General features: G+C 40.3%; 1 protein-coding gene across 1 annotated transcript; it reads right to left on the bottom strand.

Annotated features, from left to right (window-relative positions):
• Positions 1 to 1,233: 1,233 nt before the first annotated feature.
• On the bottom strand, positions 1,234 to 15,412 carry LOC126972877 (tetratricopeptide repeat protein 36). Its single transcript, XM_050819986.1, has 4 exons — positions 15,250 to 15,412; positions 13,419 to 13,601; positions 11,477 to 11,652; positions 1,234 to 1,613 (listed from the first exon to the last, which is right to left on the bottom strand). The coding sequence occupies exons 1-4, from the start codon at positions 15,359 to 15,361 to the stop codon at positions 1,533 to 1,535; spliced, it is 552 nt and encodes a 183-aa protein (XP_050675943.1). The 5' UTR covers positions 15,362 to 15,412; the 3' UTR covers positions 1,234 to 1,532.
• Between the last annotated feature and the right edge of the window lie 5,568 nt (positions 15,413 to 20,980).

Genomic DNA, 20,980 nt, shown 5'->3' with positions numbered 1-20,980 from the left:
GATGGTGTCTCTTCGTGAAAAATCTCAGCAAGAATTAAAATTCAAATTGAAGTTGACATTTATAGAGGAAAGGGGGTGAGGGGAACAGTAAATTTAAAACGTCAAAGTCATTGCTTATAACTAATGTTGCCACTCGACAATTTTATTTTACAAATTTGTATAGATAACGCCGGAACAGCGGCTGGGAAACTGTTATAAAAATCATTGAACCTTCAAATTATTTTGTATGTTGTGACCCCTACTAGAATTACTTATAAACGATTCCTTATTTCTGGTGTTATAACATTCCTATAATAAACACTAAAGAAAAAAGGGGACAATTAAACGTACCTTTATAAAATCTTCATCAGTATACTGGTAATTCACACACATATTATATACTTCTTTAATATTTCCTTTGAGTGGCTATCCTTAACTTAGCTGATATATTGCACGAACAGCTCTCTTTTGCAGCGCAAAAAGCAATATTATCAGCACCAAGACAGCAAAATTCCGTGTCTTGTGCTTTGAAAATACCTAACTGAACTCATGGAACATTAGCAGAAGTGTGTCTATCTGCTAGTAGGTAGGGCAATATGTGGACTCCACTGCAGCTCTTTTTCTAACAGAATACCTACCTCAATATCTACACGACGCTTTGCTTTATAAATAAGAGAAGTATCATCAGTAAACAATACAATCTAATGGCTATCGTCTACCACGAAAAGTAAGTCGTCAATATATTGTTTAAGACTAAGAACAGAACCCTGCGGAACACCTATTCCTACAAGTTTACCCGAAGACCATCTGCTGCTTACGTCGAATACTTGCCTTAACTCTTCCACTTCAATATGCTTTAAACAGATTTAAGGGTGTATTTTGACACCTAGGCCTTAATTGTTAAGTCTTACGAGTAAAGATTTATGGTGGACGCAGTCAAATGCTTAGGATAAATCATGCGCAATGTGTGTCTCTTCCCAGGCGTCAAAGATGTGTTCAATGAGCATAATAGCTGCCTTAATTAATGATGTAGTAATATAATAAATAAGTATAACCAAAAAGTTTAACACTACACTTGAGACTTAGAATCGCATTGTAGATCTACTCGATAAAATTGAAGTTTTTATCGTTCAGTAAATTGTCTTAATTTGATCAGTTATTTTAAAAATGGCTTTTATAGTCTACTTTATTTATAATATACATACAACAACTTTACTGAACCACTTAATTTCATTGAAATGACAACACACAATACACAGAGTTCCAAAAAATATAATATTTATTTTCTCCAATAAATAATATAAAAAATAAACCACAATAAACTTGTTGTGTATTACCAGCTATTTTGGGTAAACTCACAGCAAAAATATCTATTATGAGTCAAAAGAACATTACATAAAGTTATAAGTATCGTTTTGTTTTGAAAAAAGATAATATAATTAAAATAACGGGATATTTACCGTATAGCCTATATCTATTTCTTAATCCCAACCCAAACTTTGAACATACTTAAATCTAATATATTTGAAGTGTCCGTGGAAGTGTAAGTAACTTTATAACTTGATGTTTTCTCCCTTCATAACTTGACTTAACATTTGATTGCACAGTGCTGCATACGGGTTCATTTCTACCACCTGGAAATGGAAAGAATGCTTTACAGGCTAGACACCAAGTTGAAATATGTCTTAATTATTGATGAAGGTCAAATAAAGGTCGACGACAAATTATCAATTTTAAACGTTATTTATATATAGAAGGCTGCGATGCGAGTTATGCATGCAGTATGCATTTTAGAATGCATTAATAATCAGGCGGTCAAATTTTATATTTAGTTAGCGATAACGTCACAGACTCTGGAAAATTCACTAATGATCGATGTCGCATGACATACCGCCTTAATAAAATGGTAGAAAAGTTGCACAAACCAAGCTGTTGCTGCTTGGCCCATCACTCAGAGGTCCGTAGGACGCTTTGCTACAAACATCATAGCAAACACCAAGTCATGGAGAACCAACATACGTTATTCCTAAGATAAATTTTCCCTGCAAGAATCGAACCGCGATCCGTAACTCGGACGAGAGAAGGAGGCGCGGGAGTTCTTTTTTTAATAAATCCCTTTCTATTGTTCCAGAAATATAAAGTTATCTATCATAGTAGGTATATAAGTTCCTAAAATGATATCAAAAATTGCTATGCCTGAAAATATACTGAAGTTGAAATAACTAAGATTGAAAAACGGTTATAACGTCAATAAGCCAATTAACTCTTAATGCTGATACTAATGGAAAATATATTACCTATAATAAAATGTTTCAGAAAACAAATGAACATGTGGATATCGTCAAACCGTAAATAATTCAAGGTAATGTATTTAATTAAGAACTTAGAAGTGAAGTAGGATTTACAAAGGTAACTAATATTACTACATTTTTCCTGTCTTAGTCCTGTCTTAGTATTAGTACTATATGTGTAATGAGTGCTATAGTAGAGCTTTAGAAATATTGTAATAATAATAATAATAATAATAACAACAACAACAACAACAACAACAACAACAACAACAACAACAACAACAACAACAATAATAATAATAATAATAATAATAATAATAATAATAATAATAATAATAATAATAATAATAATAATAATAATAATAATAATAATAATAATAATAATAATAATAATAATAATAATAATCATTTATTTCGGATTCACTCATGAGATTACATCCATATTTGTTAGTACAATTTGCAAACTTACAAAATAGTGTTAGTAATTACTTATTAAATCACATATTTAGAAAATAAATAAAATAAAATAACAGGCTGGTCCGGGAGGACCTCCCGATGATGACGGTAAATTACTATACGACTGCATGCAGCCGTATCCAACGATCCAGCATCGGGGAGACCCACCGGTCCGACAGCGCATGCAGTATGGTGTCGGGACTGTCGCGCATGCGGCGCATGGTACCGCTGGTACCAGCGCACCGCTTGCGCATGATGGCCGCAAAGCCATCTGTGTGAGCTGCCGCGAACATAGCGGAGGCGCTGCAGTGGCGCGGCAGTCCCATCAGCACCCGTTAAACGCGTTATTATATTGAACACGCAGATCGCTGTATGTCCGCAGTGTGTAGTTAACCCATAGGCTGCAGGTGTAAAATGGCTGACAGTACGATTTAAAAAGCGCAACTTTAACAGTCTCCGTGCATCGTGAAAACCTGCGGGCCAACATGTTGCATCGGACAGACAGCGCTCTGCGCTCTCTTTCAATATCTATATTGTCATTGAGGTCCTCGGTAACCCAGTGACCCAAATACTTCACTTGCTTAACTTTATTTAGAGCTGTACCACATAAGCTGAATGTTGGTACGAATGTGTATCGCTTTTTATCCGGCCAGAAAATCATTATTTCACTCTTTTTCGCGTTGTATTTGAGCCCGTGTGCCACCGCATAGCACTCACAAATTCTCAGAAGCCTTCGTAAAGCACCAATCGATGGGCTCAGCAGCACCATATCGTCTGCGTAGCTGATATTGTTCACGCACACTCCATCAATATGACACCCGACGGCCGGAGCTGCTGAGCTCATCGATCAGTAGGTTGACATACAGGCTGAAGAGCTTGGGAGAGGTCAGCCCCCCCTGCCTCACCCCGCATTCCAGTCCGTACTCCTCCGAGGCAGAGCCTGCCCATCTTACATAGTTCTTTTGCATATTATACCAATGCATAAATAATAGCACGATTTCCCTAGGTATAGACGTTTCATCCCTTAATTTATCCCACAGAATGTCGTACGATACAAGATCGAAAGCTTTCGATAAATCAAGGTAGTTTAGTGACTGAGCGTTTGGCGATTAAATAAAACAACTGCTTGACTGTGAGGAATATGTGGAAGATATATGAAAGATATTATTGGTTGTAGGTACAGCTACAGGTGTCCCCTTCAACTTGTACAGGTAAAGGTAATGAATATAATGTATTGTTTTCTTCAGTTTCATTTAATAAATATGCAGGTTTTAAACGCTCGATCGATATGTTTGTTTGTCGACCTGGTAACTGAATGGTATAAACTTTACCGCTTCGTTTGATAACACGGTACGGTCCTTCATATGGTGTTTGTAATGGTGGTTTTACTGAATCTATTCTAATAAACACATGTCTGCATGAATGTAAGTCTTGATGAACAAATATGTGTTTGTTATTACGATGTGAAGTAGGTGAGTGTGGTTTATTAGCTGCGATATGGGTACGTAATTTATGAACGTAGGTACGATCCAATGAGGTAGATGATGTATGTGTGTTAATGTCGAAGAAATCACTTGGTAGACGAAGGTTATAGCCGTATGTTAGTTCGGCGGCGATAACGCCTGTGTCCGATCGTAGAACTGCGCGCAGGCCTAATAATACGGTTGGTAGTTCAATGACCCATGCACAGGTGTTCGTTAACCTTGAACGAAGGGCAGTCTTCAAGCAACGATGAAAGCGTTCTACCTTTCCGTTACTCTTTGGGTTATAGCTAGTACTTCGTATCCGTTTAACTCTCATAGTTTTCATGAGGTTGGTAAACAGAGAGCTTTCGAATTGTCGACCTTGATCGCTTGTTAGTGTCGCTGGGCATCCAAATCTTGAGATCCAGTGATTGTATATGATATCTGCAATTGTCTCGGCTGTAATATTATCGCTAGGGATTGCCTCAGGCCAACCAGTATGTCTGTCGATCATTGTTATCAGATAACGATGTCCTTGAGCAGAGGTAGGTAGAGGTCCAACAATATCTATGTGTATATGCTGAAAACGATCGCTTGCGTCAAAACATTGAATTTTGCTGACTGTGTGGCGTTGTATTTTACTTTTCTGACAATTTATACAAGTTTTACTCCACTTCCCGATGTCGATATTCATTGATGGCCAAAATAATTTTTGAGATATTAATTTACGTGATGTTCGTATTCCTGGGTGAGTAATATTATGTACACTATTAAAAATTTGTTTGCGGAATTCTGTAGGTATGTAAAGACGTATATGACTTGTTGATGTTTCGCAATATAATTCTAGGTTCGTGTTAGGTACATTTATTTTCTTGAAGGTTAAGTTTGGTTGTTGAATGAGTTGTGTTATGATGCTGTCTCTCTCTTGTGCATTTGCTATCTCGCTGTAGTCGATCGTAGGTGACGCTGTTATTGTTTCTATTCGACTTAATGCGTCGGCAATAATATTGTTTTTTCCACTGATGTGTCGAATATCGGTTGTGAATTCACTGATGAATAATAATTGGCGCGTTCGGCGTGGCGTTTCGTTTGCAGTATGTGTTTTATTCATAGCGAATGTGAGGGGTTTGTGGTCTGTGAATATAATTAATTCACGTCCTTCAAACTTACGGAAATGTTTCACTGACTTATAGACGGCTGAGAGTTCTCTGTCATACGGTTTCTTCTCCGCCTCTGAGAATTTCTTTGAGAAGTAACCGAGTGGTTGTAGGACGGCGCCTACTGCATTGTCAGACGCATCGCAGAATATTGCGATAGGGGCATCATGTGATGGGTGAGCGAGTAAGGTAGCTTTGGATATACTATTCTTGCACTCTTCGAATGATTGTGATGCTTCGTCGGTCCATTCAATTATCGTTTTATCACGTTTCTTGACGTGGTGTAGGTAAGCGTTTAGCGGAGCTTGTATTGATGCAGCATTCGGTATGTGGTCACGATAGAAATTTAACATGCCTAGAAATCGTCTTAAACCTTCTATAGTTTTCGGTTTTGAATATTCGGTAATGGCTTTAATCTTCTCTTCTGGTGGCTGTATACCGTTTTTTGATACGATGTATCCAAGAAATTTGACTTCTGTTTTGCCTAAGTTACACTTCGCGGGGTTGATAGTGATACCGTTTTCTTCCAATCTTCTAAGAACTGTTCTTAGGTGATCGCGATGCTCGATGAATGGGAAAACGTAGTCTAATCCACGGAGCACTTCGTGAATAAATCGCTGAAATGTTTGTCCCGCATTCTTCAGACCAGGACACATGCGAGGAAATTCAAATAAACCAATTGGTGTGAAGATAGCTGTCATCTCTATGTCCTGTTCCCTGGTCTTCAATTGTTGGTAAGCGCGGTTGAGGTCGATTGTGGAGAATTGTTTTGCCAGACAGATGATGGGTAAAGTCCTTGACTCTCGGCACTGGATAACGATCGGGTTTGGTTATGCTGTTCAATCGTCTATAATTACCACATACCCGTATATCTCCATTATTTTTAGGTACTATATGGAGTGGTGAAGACCATGGACTTTTACTCGGTCTGCAGAGTCCTTGTTGCATCATGTTTTCGAATTCTTTCTTCACTATTTCATAACGATGAGGTGGAATGGGACAAGCACGGCAATGTAATGGAGGTCCTTGTGTTTCTATATAATGTTCCACGTTAATTTTTGGCGATAATTGCATCGATGTTAATCTCGTGGTACGGGGCCTGTATATCGATACTTCGTATTGTGGGTGAGGTCGTTGACATTATTGGCGCGTTGATTTTTAAATTTGTGACGGCATCAATTAATCCTCGATTTTTTAAGTCTGCGATAAGTTGATGGTGGTTGAGAAAATCGGCACCTAATATTGGTTTCATGACGTCAGCTACAATAAACTTCCACTTGTATGGTCGACGGAAGTTGAGATCGAGTTCTAATGTTTTCTCACCATATGTTGAAATTGTTGTGTTGTTTGCAGCGTACAATTTAAATGGTAGAGGCGTTGCTTTCAGGCCTTTTTTTCTTGGTAGGACGGATATATTAGCACCGGTATCTACTAAGAATGACATCTTTGTTTTCTTGTCTGTGACAAAAAGGCGGTATGAAGTGTGAAGGACGCCGGGTTCCGCCGCAGCTAGCGTCCGTAGTCCGTCTAGTTTCCCGATGGCTCTTTCTTGAAGCTGCAGGGCGTAGTACAACGTCGTGCTTCACTACCAAATCGGCGATGGTAATGACAGTTAAGTGTTGGTGAGCTATTGAGTGTGCGGGAACGGTGTTGTAACAAAGTTCTATTGCGAGATGACGAGTGAAATCGGTGGCGATGATAGTGTTGAGATGGGCTTGACTTGAGTTCGGCGACTTCAAGTGATAGTTTTCGTATCTCGTTAATAAGGAATTGTGTGTGCTCTACCTGATTTGATGTCGATGATTCTGGACCTGATGCTGGTGGCTAGCTGGAGACCCTGGAGCTCCTGGATTTGCTCCATCATCGTGTCAGCAAGCAACGCTAGTTCCTCCAGCGTGGACTTCGCGCTGAATGACTCGCTGACGGCGAGCGAGGACGTGGGCTGGCAGCAGCTTACTCCACATCATGCGGAGGGTGGAGTCGGTAACCTTGTCCTTGCAAGGTTACGCATGCGTCGCAGTAGCTGTGAAGGCTTCTGGTCTCCAAGCTCCATCTCGGCGAGCAGCTTCTAGAACTTGCGGCTGTCGGATTCTTCATTTATCGATATGAGACGTTCCTTGATTGCTGAATATTGTTTGTCTCTCGGTATGTTAAATAGGATGTCGGAGATTTGTTCGATGTCAGCCTTTTCTAATTGGACGAGCACCATCTGTGTCAGCTGGGCTTCTCTTGAGATCATCGGTAGCGGCTTCAAAGCTGTGATACCACAATCGCGGATTTTACCGCCAAAATGGTGGTATGCGCATCGACAGTGAAATGCTGGAGATTTCTGTCGCGGTTGGCGCTGGGAGTGGCTGAGCCTGGTTTGTGTCTTCCATTTCTTCGTCGGGTTGATATTCCTCGAGCAGAGATTCGTCGAACAGGAATTCGTCGTTTCGGCGAGCTGGTGAAGCTGTTTTTCGATGTGTAGCCGGGCAGAGGTTCGGTGTTCGGTTCCTGCCGTCGGTGTTCTTGTTGGGGTTCCTTCCGTCGGTGTTCTTGTTCGGGTTCCTTCCGTCGGTGTTCTTGTTGGGGTTCCTTCCGTCGATGTTCTTGTTCGGGTTCCTTCCGTCGGTGTTCTTGTTCGGGGTCACCACTTTAGTGACTGAGCGTTTGGCGATTAAATAAAACAACTGCTTGACTGTGAGGAATATGTGGAAGATATATGGAAGATATAGTAGGTACAGCTACAGTACCATGCGTATACTGGGGTCTTTCTACTAGTGTAATACCGTACAGTCTGCTTGAGGGCCAGGATAGCACTCTCGGTGGAAAGCCCGGGCCTGAAACCGAACTGCGCGTCGTTTAGCGAGACGTATTTATCCAGATGTTTACCGAGCAGACTGTCCAGCACTTTAGCGACCACTGTGGCCAGAGAGATCGGTCTATAGTTGTTCACATCTGATGCATCACTAGTTTTATTTTTGATTATTGGTACAACTATAGTGCGCATCAGATTATCAGGCAGATGGGAGTGACCTAAACACAGGGTAAACAACATAGAAAGCACTCTGGGTAAGTGTACACCCGCGTGCTGCAGGTGCTCGATGCTAAGGCTGTCGTGACCCGGGGATTTACCTCTCACCATGCCTCTGATCACCGCACACACTTCCTCTGCCGTAAAATTAACACTACGCTCACTACCATCCTCTGCATCAGGCTCCTGCCGCGCTGGTCCCAGAGGAGAGTGCACCCTGAACTGGTGGGAGAACATAGTGGCAATGTCCCTAGGCTCGTGTACTCCCGCCACGCTAATGGGGAGGCCCGGCTTATGATTCATTTTATTTGTGTTTTTCCAGAACTGACCGAACTACTTGTGTGAGTGTAAGTCGGCTATAATATCCATTTTTATTTGTTGCTGATTATTCTGACACCACTTTAATTTTGACTTAAAAGCGCGCCTTGTTTCACACATATCATTATAAAGACGGCCGGCCCCAGGCCTACCCCCATACAACCAGGCTTGAAAACAAAGCCGAGCCCTTCCATGAGCGCCGCGGACATGCCTATTCCACCCGGTAATGTATCTACCTCTACGCTTTTGGGTAACATTATAACTACAAATAGCGGCCTCCGACAGTATACACATAATATCGTCATACATGCTATCTAATAGGATTTTATGATTTTTGTTACAACACATATAATCTGAGCAGTTTCTTAATTCTGAAGGAAAATCAATTTCACAAAGTCTAGAGTGACATACATTTTAAAATTTCTCTATTTGAGTCGAGTCACGTTGACCCCAGACTATTCTATTTACACTAACATTAGGTGTACAAAGCTTAGGCTTAACTAAATTAAAATTACATTGTATAGATACAGGGTAATGATCAGACCAATAAGTATTAAATAACACAGAGGCCGCGGACACGGAGTGCTGCGCAGCACAAGTAACAACACAGTGGTCGAGCCATCGCAGACAGCCATGCGCATCACTGACAAATGTATGATTGTCCGGCGGCATCAATTCCAAATCTACACAAGACCACGATTGTTCCTTACAAAAATTTAAGAGCTCAGTAGCAAATGACTCACTAGGGTGCGCATTGTAGTCCCCTAACATAAACACTGACTCAACATTGTGAATGTCAATTATAGCTGTCATTTCGCTGAGACACTCTGTGAACTCCACTAAGTTTTCATTGGACTCGGTAGGCATATATACAGAAAATATCAAAATAGAACGATCACTTAGCTCGATTTTTATCGCGGCGAGACGCACACTATTGCAATTCACTACAGTTACCGACGGAAATGTAACTTTCCTCCAGAGTAGGGCAACTCCGCCGTAAGGCCTCCCGCGTAAGATCCCCGTCGCTGTATCCACTGCAGAGGTACCCGTGCAGGCGAAGTCGTCATCAATCGTGACCAGATATCCGAGGTCGTGCGGCATTAGCCACGTCTCCTGTAACGCCACCACATCAGCCGAGCGACAAAGCTGCCGTACACATTCCACTGATCTCATCACGTTTTTGCAGTTAAAACTTATCAAGTTTATGTTATTCATAATTTAGAGCTAGTAATATTCTCGCTAGTCCCACGGACATTTTCATTATCACGCCTGATGATGTTTATAAATCGACGATAGGCTACCCCTTTTGGCCAGAAGTCATCACTCAGGAACATTTTTAATGAATGCTTAGGTACGAATATTTTGTATGATTCGTAGTCCTTAGCTAGCTTCATATCCATTTTTTCAACCTTAACATCAATGTTAGTCTTTTTCACAATATATGTACTGATATCACACACAGACACGCCCTTCGCCACATTATAAATGTACATAGGAACATTAGTTTCCGCTGCAATAAAATTACTTCCAGGCTCAGGAATCGCTTTTCCTCGCTTTCCAACGAAACCGTTTCGCGATCTTCTACTTTGGACACGAACCCATTGGTCACTCGGGGCTTGTGTCTTCTACTTCCCTTCTCGAACAATCTCCGCCAACGAATTCTGCTTACACGCAATAGGGCCGGATACATTTATGTCGAGCGTAGGTCCGACGGCCGTGTCGAGTTGTGTTACTAGCAGCTCAGTACTAGCGGCCGGATTAATTTGTAGCGGGGACGAGTGGTGCCGCGGCCCTGCACTGTGCACCCGCGATGGACAGGCCTCGGGCTGAGGGGGACGAGACGCGAGCGACTCGATCAGCTGACCCGCGATTTGCGTCATCGTTGTCGAGTCTCGTAGTTCGACTTTTTTACTACTACCCTCATTATTCTCCAATATATTGTGTTCATATTCACTTATTAAGCCTTCATTGCAGTCTATCGGCAACCCCGAGGGACCACTATCGCATTCAAAGCTTGCAACATATGCACCCCTCCTGCTGTTTACATTGCACCACCCTGAAGACAGATGCTGCACCTCACTTCTCAACTGATTCATTTGCTGAACTGTAGCATAATAATCTTTCATCATGTCGAGATCTTGCCGTAGCTTAACAATGTCTTTCAAAAGCCTCGTCACGTCAACATGGTCGAACAAAACCGGAGGTAACTTTTCAAGGTCACGGGCCACAAATACTGGGATATCCTCAGAATCGGAATCGCGGATCAGACAGATAATGTCATCTATGTCCCTAACATTTTTCCTTCGCTTAATCTACACACAAGTACGTACAAGTATTCAACCGTTAGCAAGCGCGCACAGATATCCAACCGTTCGGAAGCGCGCGCACGGCGCATTATAATCTCTGTATTATTTCTTGTGTGGTTTTTGTGCAAGCTATAGCTGAATTTAATTTATAAACGAATCAGATGACAAAAAAAATAATTGAAGTAGGCGTTACTTTGCGGAAATCCATAATTATACAAATGATTTGAGTTTTCTTTAGTGTTAATCCCGCCAATATTTGTCTTTAAACAATTCGACACGTGTTTCGCCTCTGCACGAGGCATCCTCAGGACGTGTTGTCGCGCCAAAATCTCTCGTGCCAACACTAAAGAAAACTCAAATCATTTGTAGAATCAGATGATATTAACGGGGAGATGTGTCGTGGCTAATGCCATTTACAAACAATTTTAAAGTTGTCTGGAATTGCCCACACACACGTATCTGCCAGCTTTTTTACAGCATGCTGTCACACCTGTTTCCTAGCGTAGCTGCTTCCAAGTGCAGCAGCCTCGGAGAACGCTCGCCTGGCGTCTTCGTCCGCCCCTCTTTTCCTCAGCAACACTCCCTGCTGACACAGTGCCAGCGCTCGACTACGACTCCGAGTGCCCGTGCTCAGCTCCACTGCTCTGTCTATGTCCGCCATTGCATCTGTAACCATTGTTTAAATTCATCCGACCATAATCCTAAACTGGGCTTCATAAATAGACTACGGCAATGCTTCAAGCCGGCCCACATTCTAGTGTTGTACAAAGCGCAGGTCCGGCCACATATGGAGTATTGCTATCATCTCTGGTCTGGCGCACCCCAGTATCAGCTAGATCCATTTGACCGCGTGCAACGCAGAGCAGCTCGAATTGTCGGGGACCCGGTGCTCTGTGAACGGCTGAATCACTTGGCGTTGCGTAGAGACATCACTTCATTGTATGTCCTCTAACGCATTTATCATGGGGAGTGTTCCGAAGAGCTGTTTCACCTGATGCCTGCCGCCGAATTCCATCTTCGCACGACACGCCACAAGCTAGGATATTATCCCCACCATCTGGATGTGTGGCGGTCCTCCACAGTGCGGTTTTCAAGGAGCTTTCTACCACGTACTACAAAGCTGTGGAATGAACTTCCTTGTGCGGTGTTTCCGGGCCGATACGACATGGGTACCTTCAAAAAAAGCGCGTACACCTTCCTTCAAGGCCGGCAACGCTCCTGTGATTCCTCTGGTGTTGCAAGAGAATGTGGGCGGCGGTGATCACTAAACACCAGGTGACCCGTACGCTCGTTTGTCCTCCTTTTCCATAAAAAAAATCCTCTATTTCCCTGCAGTTTTTAAGGTATATCTATGAAGCACAAATGATCTCGTATTGAAATTGAAAGACATGGTCAAATAGATGCTTTCCTATATCTAGAACATTCGGTTACAACGGGAAAAGAAAATTAAGGTATGAAATCGAAAGAAAGGTTTACTTAACGCGAAGGAAAGGAAGGTAGGAGGCCTTCGTTCAAGTTATACTTTACTCCAAAGGCTAACAAGCGAATACAGTGACAACCGAGAACGTACGAATCGAAGCGGTATAATAGCTTTGTCAAGTGTTGGTGCATCAAAAACATCAATAACATCATTATTAATAATTAATACTTATATTTATATAAAAGCAGTCAAGGTACATATTTGGAGTTAAAATTAAGTTTGTTATACTAGTAATAAAACTTTAAAAGAAAATGTATTAAATATTTTCAGTAAATTGATTGACTTTTTCACAAATTTTTAAACAATTTTATATTAACGGCCGGACTGTGCCAAAAGTGGCGCTACTTACAGGAGTGCTTCTCCCTACGTTAATGTATGGCAGAAAAAGCTTGAAAGCAGAATTAACGCAGTTGAGATGCGATTACTGCGTAGTATGTGTAGGGTTACTATACTGATTGATAGAATTCCGAAAGTTATACGAGCGCGCTGTGGTCTGAGAGGAGATGTCATGACAAGAAATGCGGAAATGGTTTGAACACATAAAACGTCTAACGAATGAGTGACGAAAGAATGACGAATTAAACCGACCAAACCGATAAAAATAGGAACGTTTTGAAATAAGTAAAGGTTCGAAGCACCCGCTACTGGCCAGCGTGTATGAAAAGAATAATGAATGTAGAGGAAGCGCTTGAGGTCTGTGAGGAAAGAAGTAAGTCGCATTCAGTTTTCTCTGCCTACCCCGACGGGAAAAAGGCGTTAGTGTATGTAGGTTACATGGCGCTTGCGTAAATTTCTTTTAGAAGGTTATGCACGCTTAACTCTTTCACTTGGAAGGGATTACCATGTGTGTAAGCCACGAGTATAACATTTGAAACTATTTTAAATGTACTGTAACTCACTAAAAAGAAACCATCTGTGTTTGTACGCATGCAGATGTATAATTAGAACAAACCGTCATCTCTCGCCATGAGCCTCAATAACTGCGCCCTGTCGTTGTACGCCCCGGCTCTCTCCGGAGCTGCCAGCACAGCTGTACTCATCAGTTCTAGCGCATCTTCTAGTTTCCCTTCTTCAGCCAGCTTTACGCCTTGCACGCATAACGCCTTGGACTCTTCAAAGCTGGGTGAGTTCTCTGCTACAAAAATATTTCAGTGTTTTTTATTTTTAATCGATAGTTCTATGTTCCAGTAGACGCAGTACGTACTAATTTTCCATCAATCCATAGGGTAATTTGTTCTTATTTTACAATACTTAAAGGAAAAGGCCTCACCAGAACTGCAATAATTAGATACCTAACTATAAAGAAACGTAAATTTATTTACGTTCTTAATATTATTCATAAATTATTTATTCATGCTTATATTAAGGATAGGAAGTAGATAGATCTGCTATATGGCCGGCTTCCTGTCATAAGAACCCTATCACGTTGACGAGCACAACGACGTTACACATAGACCAGCCATCGCTTCCCTCGCCATATTTTTAAAAGGGAACGACACTTGGAACATATTATGATCCCGTTGCTCTGTGATCGTTTATGAGTTAGTTTAGCAGTTACTGTTATTAGCGTCGTTTTCTTGTTTAGTATATATCATTACAAATCACTGTTGGCCGATGTTTGGATATAATAATCTAGATTTTATGAAATAAAAAATACATAATTAATATAAGTATTATAAGTTGAACACAAGTAATGCATCACTTTACAATTGAGCACACTCCTAAATTATAATCCTAATTCTTATTCAATTAGTTATTGTCAGACCAGATCCTGTAACCGGGGTAAAAGGAATACAGTATAGGAAATTCTTATTACGTAAATATTACTGGATAAAAAAAATGCTTGAAGGCAGAGAAAATTGGTTGTCCACTGCCAATGAAAGAAAAATCGAGAAAATCCTGGGAACTGCTTTAGGAACTCTGTATAACTATATGTATTTTAGCATGCACTGGTACTAGGGTTTAGACGAATAAAGCGTGCAAGATAGACGAATATCTGTAACGGAGATACAGCAAATAGAAAAGTTAAGCGAATCTATTGTTGCTGTATCCGATTTTGATTGCCAGGTCGTAAACAGTTCGCCTCGTATGGCATTAGATTGTAGTATGTTGAAATAAAAGTCCACTAGAAATCGGTCACATTGTCAGGTCATGTTCATATTTATTTATTTGCTATTAAATAAATGGGAAATAAACATGGTAGTATACCCAAAGCTTATACTATTTAAGTACATAATACAGAAAGTCAGAAAAGGTAAGCGAATCTAATTGTTACTGTAACAGATTTTGATTGACAGATCGGCACCACGCTTGGCATTAGATTTTTAAATGAAAGACCACTAGCTAACGCACAAATCAAAACACACATTATTGGGCTGTCAGGTTATCTATTCAATATGATAGTGTGCCTGCTCTTTTTATCATTATTTTATCTATTTTTTTTTTAACTGTAAACTTATGTTTTATGTGTACTACCTGTAGGTTTATTCCCCATAAAGAACTATTTTTTTTTCTATACATATTACAATAAGTGAGAGACGAGCAGGACCTTCAGGTGATGGTAATAGCTACGCCCTGCCCATTACAATGAATTACCGCTCAGGATTCTCGAAAACCCTAACAATTCTAAGCGGCACCACAATTGCGCTCGTCACCTTGAGACATAAGATTTTAAGTGTCATTTGCCCAGTAATTTCACTAGCTACGGCGCGTCGTGGTACCCATAATCTAGCCGGAGCAAAGGAACCTCCATGGGTATTCTATTCTTATTAAGTACCTCTTACCATCATCATCATCACAGAATTTATCTCCATCATCGACCACATCAGCGATCGTCGCCGTCGGGTCGAATATACTCCTCAAAACTGCCCGATCCCTATCACTTAACTCAGACATTGTTACCGGAAATGCGACTCACTTATACGCGTTGTGTTTACGACTGGCGAGCTAACCATGAAACTTGTTTTAAGTATTTATATTTACATAATGGCTTGACCAGTCTATTAAGATTTGATCTTGTATGTTATTAACATTCTTACGTAGGTACTAGTTGATCCACCCTGGGAATATTATATATTATTCTACGTATTTTTATGTGGGAGTTAAAATCAAATCAAATTATTCAATTAGGTCAAAGAAATGACACTAATGAATGTGAAAGTTATACATTTTACCATTTACAACCACAGAATGTTGGGCTTTCAACTATCCCTATAGCTCAGTGGTTAGTGACCCTGGCTAATGAGCTAGAGGCCCCGGGTTCGCATCCCGGTAGGTGCAAACATTTATATTATGATGTAAGGATGTTTGTTCTCGAGTCATGGATGTTTATAAGTATGTATGTATTAAATATTTCATTGTCTTGTAGCCAGGGTGCCTTGTGCCTAGTTGCAGGCAAGATAATTTGTGTAAAAGTGTGTCAATATAATATATTAAATTATAATGAGAAGAACTATCAAGAAACCCATTGCCACACTTTTAAATCAACATGTACAGCTTCATCATTTTATAAATTATTTTAATAACAATCTATGGAAAGTGATGCAACAAAAAACATTAACTTTAACCCCCTTATTCATAATGGTCTGCTAACTCTAAACAGCCGCTAAGGAGTGTTTTTTCTCATTCTGACTTAGGTCAATAGAAGAAGACAGAGTGCGAATTAGCAATGCTTTAAGTTAGCAGACTATTATGAATAAGGGGGTAAGAGTTATAAGAGTATGAAAAGTACTGTATCGTGTTCAGTAGACGCATGAACACTAAGATATTATGCGAGCATTTCAAGTATTATTACTAAATTCTGGAGGGGCAAGCGAGGAGCGAGTGTTTAAAATATGAAGTAGGTTCTACGAAGTTAGTGCAAATTGCACGTTTCGTTGTTAGTTCGGAATGCCAGAAGCACGGACGCGTAAAAAAATTAGGACTCCGTGTCACCTTACATATCAGTGAGGCACCAAAACAAGCCGGTAAACGTGTAAATACATTGCCCCACGCATACACTTATACTAATACAAACCGATCGGCCGCCATTATGAGATTTGCCATCGTCTGTGACAGATCAGTTTGCGTCGCAATAAAATATTTTAAAAATGCCGTCGTGCGTTGTGAATAATTGTAAAAACAATACGATAAAAGTATTTGTGGATATATGATTACTTAAGGGAGAAAAAATAGTGTAACTGGTATACCCCGTAACCTCACACACACTAGCATAAAGGTGCTTCACTTGCTAATATCACGCGCGGCGCGGAGTCTCTTTTTTTACTGGTCCGTGGCCAGAAGGCATCTTGTTAACACGTCCATCCATGATCAACTTGTATCTTTACGTCTTCTGGAAAGGGTAAGGATGTAAGTAATGGATTTCCGCAGTAGGAAGTAAAAACTAGATCGATCTTAGGCGCATTTTTCGCTATATAACAATTAGCTATACTTAACTGTTGTGAATGTAACCTTCTACCAAGAGAACCTTGTCCTGGTTCGATGTGATTGCCTCATGGTAATATTCAAAACAGATTCACGACAAATCTTACTTACGTTAGTGTGATAAATGTAGAAACAACACAATAAAAATCACATGCTGAAATGTATGAAATCTTTATATATATTTATTTATGAGATAATGAAAGCCACAGAATACAATACCGTAATGCTGATGTGTAGGTATTTTGACATTTATCTTAAACGAAAACTTATAAACATTTTTATGAAACGTAGTCATTATATTCTCTTCGATAGATACTTACTAGCTGTAACGACAGACGTTGTTCTGTTCTGAATTATAAAAAATAATTAATTTATTGTCTACATCTGGCGGTGTGCGATCTGTCTCCTACTATACAACTGACTGGTATTTTTAACAACGCTGGGGCTAAAGTGACTTTAAAAATGGTTTGGTCACTTTCTGTGAATCGATGTGCATGGTAACGATGGCTGTTGTCATGTTTCTGACAAAGGTTTCTGAATATTAGCTTTTTGACGCTGACTGTACCAGCCATTATCTATAGAAATATTATCTATACCTAACTATGTCTGCCACTTTGGGTGGTAAACAAGAATAATAATATGTGGTACAGAATTTTTTTTGCCCTACCCTCTGCGGTAGGATATCCTGAGTTGCAGAGGCTAGGTCTTTCCGAAAGGCTATACATTATTATAGATAATTAGCAAACTCACTAAAAAGAGGTATGTGTGCGTGCGTGTGTATGTTTGCGAGTCTGTGTGCTTTTTATTTTTATTAAGCCTATGTTAGTATGTCAAACTGTCCACAAGATTGTAATTGATGCTTGAGTTTTAATTTTAAGAACGTTTTCTGTATCGTCGTATTTTAATACTACTAGCCATGATTTTTAAGATTTTATTAAAGAGTATTTATTTATTTTACTTATATATTTATTAAATTTACTAAAGTAGTTCTAAGCGTATGCAGAATCAAATTCATATTGTGACTGAGCAAAGCCTGTTTTAGTGTTTGTGGTACGAAATGTGGTTATTGTTATTATCATTAGAGTTTATATTACTTTTTACATGCAATCCCACGCTGTTTCTTCTGCATATCAATGATATGTTGGAAACCTCCAACATTCATTGCTATGCAGATGACAGCACTGGTGATGCCGTATACATGGGCCATGCAGGTCTCTCTCGGGAAATCGTCGACCAGTACCGGGAGAAACTTGTGTTCTCTCTTGAGAAGGTCGCTGAATGGGGTAAATTGAACCTTGTCCAATTTGGGTTAAATTTGAAGACTCAAGTTTGCGCGTTTACCACTAAAAAAAACCCCATTTGTCGTATCACCGCTCTTCGACAACACTCCTTCCCTTAAAGCCTCGCCTAGTATCGGAATACTGGGTCTCGAAATCTCGAGCGATTGCCAATTTCGTGGTCATCTGGAGGGCAAAGCCAAATTGGCTTCAAAGAAACTGGGCGTCATTAATAGAGCACGGCAAAACTTCAAGCCGGCCCACATAATAGCGCTCTACAAAGCGCAGGTCCGGCCACATATGGAGTATTGCTGTCATCTCTGGTCTGGCGCACCCCAGTATCAGCTCGATCCATTTGACCACGTGCAACGTAGAGCAGCTCGAATTGTGGGGGACCCAGTGCTCTGTGAACGGCTGGATCACTTGGCATTGCGTAGAGAAGTCGCTTCATTGTGTGTCTTCTACCGCATTTATCACGGGGAGTGTTCCGAAGACCTGTTTAACCTGGTTCCTGCCTCCGAATTCCACCTTCGCACGACACGCCACAAGTTAGGAAATAATCCTCACCATCTGGATGTGTGGCGGTCCTCCACAGTGCGGTTTTCAAGGAGCTTTCTTCCACGTACTACAAAGATGTGGAATGAGCTTCCTTGTGCGGTGTTTCCGGGACGATACGACATGGGTACCTTCAAAAAAAGCGCGTTCACCTTCCTTAAAGGCTGGCAACGCTCCTGTGATTCCTCTGGTGTTGCGGGAGATTGTGGGCGGCGGTGATCACTTAACAACAGGTGACAACACAACACAAAAAAAATCGTGAAATTATTCTATAAATATATTGCTGACGGACACAGAAGTTTACGCACAAATGCAATAGGTCATGATTGGAACACAGAGAGATTTGTACACCATCGTAGTTGTCTCGACTGGGGCCACGTCTCTTAGATTTCTAAATAATGGAATGAGACGTTTTATTTTATTTTTTAAATTATAAATATGGGCCTTCCAATTACGTGTTTAGAATGGTGTTTAAAATTATTAAATAAAAATTAAAAAAAAATCGCTATATAAAATACGTACTTATTATATGTTTTGTATCGAACTTCATTTATTCCACAACTAAACTCAATATTTTATTCAGAGGCGCTATTTGATAGTACGTGCTCACATACTTTGAGTTCAAACTGTGAAGTTTCTTTATGAACTAATAGAAGTGGCGGTGATCACTTCTATCAGTTGACCAGTATGCTTGACGCTTCTACTATTTAAGAAACTATTATACTCGCATTTCGTAAGTTTACTAATTTTCATGTAATCGGAGACCAAACATACAAAACACTACATTCACGTGTAGTAGGTAAACTTTAATCATATAAAACAGTATCGAATAAAAAAATACAATAAAAATATATTTTATTAAACAGATTTGTGTCTAAAAAAAGGGTCTAGAATAAGTGCTATAACTTAAATAATGAACAGACGAGTTTCTTAAAATTATCGTGATGAAGTTAATATCACTTGATGCGATGTACTTGATTCGTTGTAGTACTAACTACATATCTACTATATTGTACAGATACATTCGCAGACGACGTTACACGAGCAAATGGTGACGATAATCTATATAAAGATGCAATATCCCAAATGTATTTATTATAATTGACGCATTACCAGAATGAAGGAATACCTACGTCTGATAATCTCGTATGCTTTCCTGCCGCTTTCGCCGTCTTTACTACACAAGGTGTCACCCCCTCTGATGACACACTTCAGGAAAGACAAATTCAGATATAAAAAAAGGCAATATTCACATGAAAGACAATCTTAAGACATCTGACAGAACCAATAGAAATCTAAATAAGGAGGTAATAGAAATGTTACAACTACATTCGCACAATATTCAAACGGAGAGCCCCATATATAGCCTGAATACATGGTGGGATTTGGTAAGGCCGGACCATCGGACTACCCGGTGGGAGCCTCGCACTAATTGGTCCGGCGTCGACTTCAGTACGGTCCGGACGGTAATAACAATAATTTCGAGCCATTAACAAAGCGACATACCATCGAATATTGTCCGCTATCAGACGGCAGCCGATGATTCGGCCGTGCCAAGTTCGATCATGTGTTTGGGCTATTAAATAATGAGAAACGCTTCACCGTGAACTTATATTTACAAAGAGCAAGCAATCTATTAAGATGTTTATTATTTGGTGCGTGACAAGCTACGTCTTACACCCGATATACGTACCTATGTCACTTTGTTTTAGCGTGTGTGCGTTGCTGAAAATAGAGGTTAAGAGTTCGCCGATATTTTTTCGACGTGTTCACAGCTGTCACAGTCTATCTAGAAATATAAGTTATATATAAGATTTTTATCGAAAGCATTGCTACACAAGGAATAATGAGGCACTTGTGCACCAATGTGTTTAAAATGACTGCAATACGAATAAATAATCTTATGAAATAGTTGCAGATATACTAAAAGTACAGCTTACGCGTTGTTCCACGTCCGCCGTTCCGACTAATACAAAATCACTGCTACCCCGCTGGTATCATACTAAAATAATAGAACAGTACCTACTTTAACTTCATAATAGAGCGCCAAAATCGACGCACGCACACATTGGCACGATTTACACGGCCGCTAGGCAATCTTGGGAAGACAAAACTATTGAGTACCGAGACTGGTGGCTGTTTTGAGTTAATTCAGCTGCGCCGCGCAGGCCGCATGTCAATCTTTTTGTATGTACCAACCCTAGCGCTCTGCCTAGACGTAGGTAACTAGGTACCTATAAATTTCAAGGGGACCGCTACT

The sequence above is a fragment of the Leptidea sinapis genome, chromosome 27, assembly GCF_905404315.1.
Source record: "Leptidea sinapis chromosome 27, ilLepSina1.1, whole genome shotgun sequence".
Lineage (NCBI taxonomy): Eukaryota > Metazoa > Arthropoda > Insecta > Lepidoptera > Pieridae > Leptidea > Leptidea sinapis.
This window is presented reverse-complemented; position numbering and strand designations above follow the sequence as displayed.